Below are 11,137 nucleotides of genomic sequence, written 5' to 3'. Positions count from 1 at the left end.
TATCAACACAACACACAGCTCATTAACTAATAATTTATTTTTTTATCATTTAGATTAAAAAGTCAGTGGTTCATTGCCTCAGAGGAAAAATGTACAAGGAAGACTTTGATATAACAGAGAAGGACTGAACTGAGGGAAGAATCCCTTTTTTGACCAAAGTAAGGTAGGTGGACAATTTGTGTATGAGTGAGCCATTATTACCGGGATATTACTGTAACAGAAAGTGGTGGGTTGTTGTGTCAGGGTCCAATCAGCCCGCTTCACATTTGTACTCTCCTCAAAGTCATTTACAATTGGGCAGTTGTTGTCTGGAAACAACGTAAAGACCAAAAAAAAAAAAAAAAAAAAGAAAAAAAGGGATACATTCTGTGTAATATTTGAACCACATCTTCTGGTCGTGATCACAAAAGCATATGTTTCTGGTTTTCCACATCCATATAACATCATCTGGTTTGTACATCCATACACGTGAGTCATCCCAGGCCAAGTGACGCTTTTACAAAAAGACAACATGAATGGAGGCAGTTCAGTTCATATTTACAACGTTTAAAAAAAATGTGTCAAGACCTATTTAACAAGGCGAGATGGAAGCAAACCAGAAAGAAATCAGGCCAGGGGAAATGTATGATCCTTCATCATAGGCTGCTCAGACTCGTCTATGCAAACATAAAAACGGTGGCAAAACTGCTGTCAAATGAGAACTCTCTCAACTCTCTGCACCTTCACGTTAATGTGCATATCACTTGTATACTCGCGTAAGGTTAATTAGACACACACAAGCACACACACACACACACACACACACACACATACACAAACACACCTGTGAATGCTATAAATGCTGCAAAGGTAGGGGAAACAAAACAAAGCAGTTATGGCCTCAGTTCCACTGCCAAGCTGCTGGGCTTGTTAATGTAAAACAACAGGACGGCTCGCCCTATGAGGCTCACTAAATAGCTTTCACAAGATTTCCACCCCCCAAACAACATCTGGCTCACTCTTACTTCTTATCTTTATTCCAACATTCAGGGTGGGCACTTAAGAAAAGGAAAAGCCGACAGTAAGAAAAGAGGGATTTTGTGCCCAGATTCAAGGCAGTTTCTCCGGGAGTGTGTTGGGCGCTTAGGAAGTTGAGCACCAGAGAGGCCTCACAGGCACGTTATTTGACCATCAATCATAACGTGTCACTACGTACTCGCATACCAGGGTGAGGAGACTGGTGCTACTGTAACACCACCTGTCTGACGGGCCACTGCGGACAGCCAACACACAAATAATCGACTGTTTGGTTCTGCATTTTTGTGGAATTCCGATCGTGGGAATTGTGCCCTGGGTGTGGTGCTGTCAAGTTTTTTGTTTTTTTTGTCCTTTTTTGCGCTTCAGTCACACACCAGAAATCACGGTGGGTGATAACCCATTTTAGGTGGGGGTTGTTTTCATAGACTGTATTTAAAGATGGACGGCATGACAGCTTCCTAAAAGTAAATCCAAAACATCGTAGTTATAGCGGTATATGTATAGGTCACAAACCCCGCCCCCCGGGTCAAACAAAAGATGAGAGCAAATGTCAAATAATTTTTTTCCTAAAGATAGTTTCTATCATTTTAGGTAGTTCTTATTACACAGGTGTATGTTCAATTGTTAATCTTTCTGATAATCTGGTTTAAACAAGTTATTTAGTGCTTTGAAAAGAGGGTTTGAAGTCATGACTGACAGTTATGTTTGCCAATTGGTGTGCTCGCAATCATTGGCGCTGCTCCCAATTGGTTTGACGGGTGTGTGGGCTGGAACTTGATACCACAGATACACACATACCATTGTATCCTCATTCAACAGTTCATATATCCTACGAATAGGTGCCCAACAAATGACATTACAAACTTAACACACAGTTATGTGCTCGACGTAAAGTTATGAAGGTAATGTTAAGCTAAGTTAAATTAAGTATGTTAGGGTTAGGAAAAAAAACAAGGTGATGATATACCATAAAATGAAAATTTACATGGTTCCAAACAGTGGACGGGTAAGTACTGTGTTTTTTGACCCATCCACCACCCCAACCTTTTCCTTCTTTACAACTGTCAGCTCACTGATAAAGTAATTGCAGCCCTCTTAAATACGTGAATTATGCATGAATTACTGGCTCATAATAATGTGGGATTTGCTCCAATTTTTTGCAGAATTGCTTTTTGTTGGGAAATGTGCATGACAACAGCAGATATTCTTATACAATGGTTTGTATAACATCCCACAAATATGCACACACAAAAGTTCATATTCTACAAATTAAGGGCCCACAAATGACATTACATCCTTCTCGTCAAGTTACATAATTAATGTAAAGTTACTTTGGTTAGGTTAGGAAACATGGTGACAATTTTCCTTAAAAAGACTCAAAGTTTATTTAAAATTTACACTGTTCTGAACACCGATCTTCCAGTGGAAAGTCCCGGGGGCAACTCCTGTGTTTCTAGACCCATCCACTGCCCCTACCTGCCTCCCTGCCTCTGGACCACTCCAGACTGCATTCCTTCTTTATTTACATCAGCGTATTTTTTACTTGATCACAGCTTTCCAAAATGCGAATTAATCGGTCATTACTTTTCCTACAAGGTGTCCAGACATTGCATGAGAACAGCATAGCGCAAGATGGAAACGGCCATATCTGGGATATTTTGGTTTAATTTTTATACAGTGGGAGAAAATGGAGACATGCTGTCCGTCTTTATATACAGTCTATGGTTGTTTTTTGGTAATCGAATATCATAACTAGACAGACAAATAAGCATAACGATCCACAATCATGCTGAACAGTATCCTGTTCGGAGTTTAAAATAGCATCAGCTTTTATGGTGTCCACATTCTTAAGCTTGGTGACATTATTTCACAAACAATTACAATCAGACCATACACCTGCGTGTGTGTGTTCTTCACAGTTTGACATACATTCTCAGAAGATGTGAAAACACAAGCTACAGTGCAGAACAGTAAACCACTGAGGAGTTTTGGCAGCCTCGTTCTGTGCTGTCACTTATCTAAGACACTGAATACACAACATGCAAAAACGGGTTAAAAAAAGAGAGTCTGGGGAGGGTGGTGGCTGACAGAGAGAAGAGAGCAGAGGAGAGACACTTTTGGAAGAATGACAAACCAAACATACGGCTGCAGCCAGAGGAGCGTAACCACTCGCTAGCATGACATGCCTGTCGGCACACTCGCTGCTACGCTGGCTTGATGTGCCCCTCAAAACTGTGTGTTTATCTTGTACTCTATTTAAATAAATTGTAATGTGCTTTACAAAATGAAATAACAGCAAAAGGCAGATAAAAAGCTTGAGAGCAAACAGACGGGTCTCTCTGTGGTTTTCGTTGGTCCTGACTTCCATAGTCTCTTAATTGAATTTAAAAACCGACTATGCTTATTTGGCAAAGGATGACAGGGACTGTGTGAGGGGAGGCAAGTGGGGGGAAGATGACTTGGGAAGTTTTCCTTTGGATCTCAATGCTCATTTTAAGTTTAGTCCTTGCTCTGCTCACTGTACGGTTTTGATGGACCAGCAAAAACCACAAACATGCAAACATAACAAAGCACATGAGGAATGAAATATGATCCTCTCATGTCATAATACAATCAGTGAGCACTAAAAACTTTCCAGCCTCATTCATTTTGTCAAAATACACCCGAGAGAAACACGACTGCGTTGTTTATCCCACTTTGTTTTCTTTTTACTGCATGAAAAGGAACTCTCGTTTCAATCTCTTATTTCGGCAAACAAAAGCCTGCCAGTCACTGGACACATCAGGAAAATGTTCAGAGATTTAAATACAAAGAAATGACATTGGCCACACAGAAACATCTGGAAGGCCACTACCCAGCGGAAGACATTATCCATAAAGCCAAAACCAAAAAAGTCTCCTTGGAAATATTGGTATTGTTCTGAAATTCCAGCCATTTGTCCACACCGCTTAATCTGTCTTCCAGAAAAAGTGACAACCAATGAGTCATGATGGTGATGCATGATTTTATAAACCGCTCATGAGAGGGGCTGGTGGTGAGGAGGCACAGCCCCGGAGGCCTGGAATGTGACTCACACATGCTAAGGGGTTTGTTCTGCTTAAAACAAAAGGATATATCTCAAAAAAAGGATACGGCTGGGATATGGATGGATGAGATAAAATGTAACCACACAAAGAATATAACCTTATGAGCAGTGGCGTCAAATACTTGCAGATATGAGAGCAGTTTATTCTGTGAGGACTGTCTGGTGGCAGCAGCAGTGGTGGTGAGACTGAGGTTTGCTGTGGAAAACGTCCCTGCAAAGGGAGCCCTTGGTTCCTCACGGGACAAAAGTTTGGTAGTTACAGTCTGTAGAAGTTGCTGCAGAGACCTAAAACAAGTAGGCCCCATTTTTATGAACATTTTAACAGCAAATGTTGAAAGGTTGTCATGTCAGGAGGTCCAGCTCGAGCTGATCCGAGTTGTTTCAACAATGAAACGTGAGGCGGCCAAGCTGAGGATGTGCAGCTTGTCTTGTTGCTGAAATCAGTCAGTGACAAACACTGTTGGGTAAAATCCTCAGAGGAGCGTGTGAAGTGCGGCATATGTCGAAAAACAGAATGGCAGGAGACAGTCAGTCTTGATGGGAAGAGGAGGCTAAGGGTCATAGGCAGGGGACGAGTGGACATGTCCGCTGTCGTCGTTAAGGGAGGGAATGGCGTCTGCTTTTGTCTACACTTCATACCCTTTTTAATGGTCCCTTTTTAAGGCAAACCAATTGGACAAAAAAGACATAAAGACAAAACTTGAAAAATAAAAAGGAAAATAATTATACAATATACACAAAACGTGGTCCTTAAAACAGGTAGGGTACATGCAGTCTTTCTAATGTGCAGTGTTTCTGTGATGGGGTAGAGAGGGGGATGGCTAGGTAAGGGTGGGACAATGGAGGGAGAGGTAACTTCGCTTTCCCATCACGCTTTGCTGCATTTCCCCTTCTTCTCTTTGCGCTGGAACTTCCTCAGGCGTCTTGTCCAAACGTCCCTCCACTGGATCACCAGGCTGTTCTTATCAGCCACCAAGCCAACGCGCTCTGCCCCGGGACTGGTGGCTCCGCCCCCAGGCCCGACTCCTGGACCCGTTCCTGGGCCCGTCCCGTCGCTGCCACCCATCACCAAGAATCGTTTGCTCATCTGGATCTTGGGACATTTGCAGGCCAGGTCCTTCATGTGCACCCACAGGATGTTGTCGCCCCGCTTCAATGGCTCGCCACGGCTCTTGTATACCGACACCAAATTAACAGAGAACTTAGCCCAGTCCCCCACCGTCTCCATGTCAAGCACATTCACTTGCACCGCTGAGGACATATTCAGAAAAAATACAACGAGGTAAATACTCCAAACAAAGTGCATTTCTAAATTGTGATTAGCTGCTAAAGTGTTGAAGGAAGAGAAGGGATCCACCTGCTAATGCAATTTAGTAGAGAGTCATGCAAGTGTAACCCAAGTGGCAAACTCCAGGGCAGAAAAATGAAGCCAAGATGCAAACTATTGCCACAAATTGCAGTTCCTCAAAATGCCACTTGTCCCCATGGACACCAATGTTATAATGTCCAACTTTACAACGGAAACAAACATGTTTTGAAATAAATAGGGAGTGAATTTTTACCAAACTAAACCAATTACATTTTATTAAGGCTTTAAGTTACTCATATTTAAGGGTGGGGCTGCTTCAGTGGCAGGTGTTTGAAAAGTGGGCTACAGTTTTTGAGTCAGATCCACTTCTATAGGGTCACTTCTGGCTCCTAAATGCCAAGATGGCAAAGGCCAAACTAGAGGCCTCAAAACCATTAGGTGATGCAATTATTCAATTATTCTGATCCTTATTGAAATATAAGGGTCCATATAAATGCACATATTGATAATTAATCGCACTCTCTTACCATAATCCTTTTTGCAATATTTCTTCATGTTGATCTTCAGGTTGCCCTTCACTGGTTTACAATACGACTCACAATCTGCAAAAAACAAGGACAACCAACATTCACTTCTGTAATGCAGGCTGGGACTTAACAATACTCACTGACACTCAGATTACACACATAATGGGGCACTTACACACTTGAAACTTGAATCGTTGTCATAAGGTTGGATTTTAGGACACACCGTTTCATAGTGCATTATGTGGTGCTTTTAAAGCAGCACCAGCCCATCTGTAATGCTTAAGTTAGAATGACAAAACACTGTTAACTGTTATGTGCTGTGAAACAGCAGATAAACACAGCCATGAACGCAGGCCAAGGTTGTTAACCATTAATATATGAATATGCACGCATTAAAACTACTTTTTTGGATTATATTTCTACTTGTATTGTTTTATTACTTTGTGGCTTCTTTGCTCATATTCACACCTCACTATATATTTTCACTGACAGGGCCGAAGGCTCCAAGAGAAACTGAAGCAGGTTGGATAATGTTGGGTTGGTTTGGTTTTTGTGTGTTAATACAACTTTCTGACAAATCCTACACCAAACTGCTACAACAGTCAGTGTCGGAACGCAAGTTGAAACAGACCAGAGTCGTAAAAGTGTTAGGTTTGACATGTTTTCGGTGGTCTTGAGGAAAGACAGAACGGGGTGGAAGCGGGTCATGGCTGGATGGATGTGAGTAGACCTTGGCTGCCAGTGTGACGACTGGGACCACACATTGGACAGATGACCTCTACTGACCATTCATAGGTGGAGTCGCCAGTGATGGGGTGTTACAATTCCGATTGTGACAGTTAAAATGTACCTCTTGGCTATGTCTCGGATCTTCTCTTTTGCGACTGACTAAAAAACCAGCCTTGGTTTGGAGATGTTGTCATATTTATATATGAGTGTCTTTTTCAGGTTGAACCTTCTTCACACAGTCAAACAAATATGAAAACTGCCCTAAATTTCTCATTCTATTGCCATGTCTCAGTCCTCAGTCTTTCATATTTACGCTTTCTATTTTGAGTGTGCAAATGTACGGTAAAAAAGCTGCAGCGGTTTTGGTTGTTCAGTCAAGCTCGCAGATACTTTGGCAGGCGACAATTGCATTCAAATGTTGGTGGTAATGCTCCGTGCGATGGAAGAAGAAAAAGTCAAATGTGATTGTTATTTTCGCTAAGTGCACAACAGCCGTAGTCGATTTGAGACAGCAATGCAATGTCTAAAGTCACGCACTACACAAGTAGTGTACACAGTGTGCTACACAAAAATGTACAAACAAAAGTATTTGAATAAAGACACAGACTTGAAGCAACAACAGTCCTTTATCTTTTTACTTTATGTCCAAAAGTTTACCTTCAGCGTGTGTAATAAAAATAGTATAGTTGAATTTCTTTGCAAACTGATGCTGAAAAATGACTGTGTACAACACTTACTATGGGCCGAGAAAGTTGACGATAAGTTTAGTCGGATAGAGCACATGCATGCAATTATTCCTCATGGTTTGTTTCTTGCGATCTTGAAATATTTATTTTGTCATCTAGACATTAAAAGCTTTGCTTTTCTCTGATCACGAAGTACGTTTTCCTTGAGCTGAGAGCAGAGGCAATGGAGAAAGAAGACCACTGGCCAAATTTAACGAACTTAGAAAAACAGAAGAAAGTGCTCACGTTAGAAATCATTAACGAGAACCTTTGATAAAAATTTATAGCACTGCATTGTGTTTTTAAAAATTGTACTCATGGTAACTACTGCTGCTGGAGCTGTGACAAGAAAGGAGGAGACACTGTTGATCATTAGCGTGGCTCTACTGTACTTGACTTGATGCCACTGGATTTTATGAACCGTAGAATTTTGGATCCACTTATTTCAATTACAAAACTATGAGGAGGACACATCAAAACGATGGACTGAAAATGTGGAGAATGCCAAGAGGGTCATATTCCAACATGGTTCCAGTCAGCTTCAGGGAGGGGGACACGAATAGCTGACCATGCTGCTCGTTTGGAATGTCAGGGCATGAAACTGAAAAACCACATGCTGCTAACTGGACTGGTATCCGCGGTCGAGCCTTTCATTGCCTTCAAAAGGAAAATCATTCAGTCATATTGCTTCCCAAAGCAAACCAAATAAAATTGCTGGACGTTAAATACCCCAATTTAAAAAAAGAAAGAAAAAAGGCCGTGAGAGAGAGAAATTACGCTTCCTGGGGTTGCATGAGAGTAGGGGTGTTGCATCGTTCATTTTTTGGGGAAGGACGGATGGAGCAATGGAAGGAGTGCAGGAGGAGGAAGAAACAAGGGACCAAGGAGCCCATAAAAATGTCCAGGAGGCTTGGCTGTATATCAGAGCGCTGGAGATTTTATTAGCCAGAGAGTGGAGAGACAAGGAAAGAAAGGGAGAAAGAGAGAGCAGATGGCAGCTTCCAATAACCTAGAGACGGGATGACTTTAAAAACATGATGAGTGGAGGTGTAGATGTGGACGGGTGCAGAGGTGGTTGTGTGGATAGATTTGTGTGTGTGTGTGTGTATTGGACTTGTGCTTATACAGTAGATGACGTTAACTCTTTGAAACCTAAACAAATGGGCTTTATTTCCTTGCAAAACATGGAAAGAAGAGAATCAACATAACAAGAAATGACCCAAAAAAATATCCTTTTTTTTTTTAAAAGAACAAAATCAGGAAATAAACTTTAAAAGTACTAAAATAAACTAGTACTAAAATAAAAAAAATATCATAATGAAAATTACGAGAATGATTTTTTAATGTAACATAATTTAAAATATACAATTACAATCATTATATATCTTTCTTGATATTTTTCCCTCATTATTTAATCATTTTCTCATGATTTTTTCTTTCTCCCTCTTTTTTTTTTTTTTTTGTAGATGATCCAGGTCTCGAGGGGTTAAATATCATTACTTGCTTACGGTCTTTTTCATTATAAGTGGGCGTGTGGTTTCATGTGCAGATCATTATCATGTAAGTGTGCATGCAACTGTTACAGGCATGCATTAATATGAGATGTGCATGGATTTCATTAAACTTCTGCCATTGTGTGTGTGTGTGTGTGTGTGTATGTGTGTGTGTGGTATACAGTGGCTGGCCTAAAGGTATCAGTGGCTGGCTGGGAGACAGTGTGTGTTTTCCCATGAAGACTCACTTACTGCTGGCTGTTCACCTGGAAAAGCTCTCAGTGAAATCGCCCACTGACCCAGAAGACCGGCCCACTGAAAAACGCTCGCAATTGGCTCCGGGGCTCTCGATGCCCTCGTTCCCTTGAGCCCCTCTCACTGTGCCGTGACAAGGACAAATTGCACCCACCGCCCCTTACACAAAAACTTTTGGGGGGCTGAGGGTTTTCTGATGGCGGAGCTCGTTCTATGGGAGTTTAGGAAGGAGAAAGATGGAGGGGAAGTGCTCTGGTGTGTTTGGTAGAGCCTGAGGTGAATTGGCGATCAACAACTCTTGTGTTCTAAGACCCCGTAACATTTTCCCAGGGAAGTAGTAAACACAAGAAAGGACTGGACTGTGCATTTTTTGTTTTGTTTTTCAAAAAGGTTTCAAGACCCAAGTAATGAGAGGAGACAGGATAAGTCACAAAGAGGACATGCAGTAAATGCTACTAAAAAGTATTATTATTGGTTATACATATCTTTAGAAGAATATTTAGACTGATTTCTTGTGAAATTGACGAGATGATAAATACTGCTTTTATGTCTGTGTTATAAAGATACAGCTGGAGTCAGCGGCTGATTAGCTTAGCGTAGAAGCTAGCCTTGCTGTGCCCAAAGGCAACAGAATCTTTGTTTAACTGGAGAAAAAGTGTACAAAAACATGCGGTTTTACAGGGTTTGACATGGATAATTTCTTGGAGTTTTTCTGTTTTCAGTCTTTGTGCTAAGCTAATTTAACTTAGCCAATTTATAATATCTACCACACAAACATGAGAGGTATCAATCTTCTTATCTAACTCTTGGCAATAAAGCAAACGAGTGTATTTTCCAAAGTGTTACAAATAACCATTTTTATTTCAATCACTGATCCAGTCGTGTTATGTTAGATTTATGAAGAAAATTTGCTTTTCTCACATGCCTCCATAGGAAATGAGGAATCCAAAAACTGAGACTCCGTTGACAAAAATAGTGATTTTACCTCACAGAAAACAGGAGCTACTGGTCTTCTAGTTTGTTTGGATTCACAGATGTCACACAATAACAAACAAACTACCAATCAGGGCAGTGTCAGATCAACGACTCCCGACTCCCTGTTTTTGTCAGAGGAATCTGGCTTTGGAGAGAGCATTTTATAACCATTATTACTTTCCTTCAATTCTCTGTTGGAAATGCCTGTATGTTTTGGAAATATGAGCATATGTGTGGATAAAGGAGACTTGAATTATACTACACAAGTTGTAAGAGTTTGTGAATGGATGTTTTGATACAGTTTTGCTGTTATTAAACATGGACCCCTATGACTTGAATTCACCAAGAATCTTCTCAGTTTTTGGATTCTTCGTTCACCATGGAGGCATGCAAGAAAAACAATGTTTTCTTGACAAATGCAAAGTAACACAGGGTGTGTAATCAATATACAAGTTGCCATTTGGGGGGAAGAAGTATTCATTTATAAACCAGCGTATTTATTCTTTAGCATCAGATGTAATAGAAGTTTGTTTTTTGTTTTTTTTTCCAATAATTACTGCATGCAGTAGGCATGTTAAGTTAACTAAGACTAAGTTTGGCCTTCGGCTTTACTATTTTACTTTGAAGTCAATATCCGTCATTATACATCTTTAACTGTGTAACTCATGCCCTCAAAATGTATTTGAAATGTCAGAAGTCCATTAGTCAAAAGTGTAATTCGCAGAGATAAAATATATGGAATTTTTATTAGCAGAGAAAAGATATAAAATAATAAAATGATACGCTTTAAACAGTATGGTAAGAATCTGTGGCAAAAAGTGGGGTGTATTCAGCAGCCTGAGTGATGATATATGTTACAAACCCACTAATGAATCAACATTTCCAAATCAACACCACCATTCAAATCAAACAGCCGCAGAGTGAAAAATAAGGGCAGAGTAATTGACCGGAGCGTAAATTGGACAGTTAGAGGGAGAGACTGAACAAATTTCCCCCCAGACACTTGCCAACACTCTTTTCAC

At 40.6% G+C, this 11,137-nt stretch overlaps 1 protein-coding gene across 3 annotated transcripts in view; it reads right to left on the bottom strand.

Annotated features, from left to right (window-relative positions):
- Positions 1-553: 553 nt before the first annotated feature.
- Positions 554-11,137, bottom strand: part of ntn2 (netrin 2) — a 57,650-nt gene continuing 47,066 nt past the window's right edge. For all 3 annotated transcript variants that reach the window (XM_042507845.1, XM_042507846.1, XM_042507844.1), the window contains exons 6-7: positions 5,939-6,013; positions 554-5,353 (exon numbers count right to left, since the gene is read on the bottom strand). In XM_042507845.1, coding sequence (XP_042363779.1) covers positions 4,971-5,353; positions 5,939-6,013 — 458 coding nt within the window. In that variant the 3' untranslated portion in view covers positions 554-4,970. The remainder of the gene's footprint in view (positions 5,354-5,938; positions 6,014-11,137) is intronic.

Source organism: Plectropomus leopardus, chromosome 19 (assembly GCF_008729295.1).
Source record: "Plectropomus leopardus isolate mb chromosome 19, YSFRI_Pleo_2.0, whole genome shotgun sequence".
NCBI lineage: Eukaryota > Metazoa > Chordata > Actinopteri > Perciformes > Serranidae > Plectropomus > Plectropomus leopardus.
This window is presented reverse-complemented; position numbering and strand designations above follow the sequence as displayed.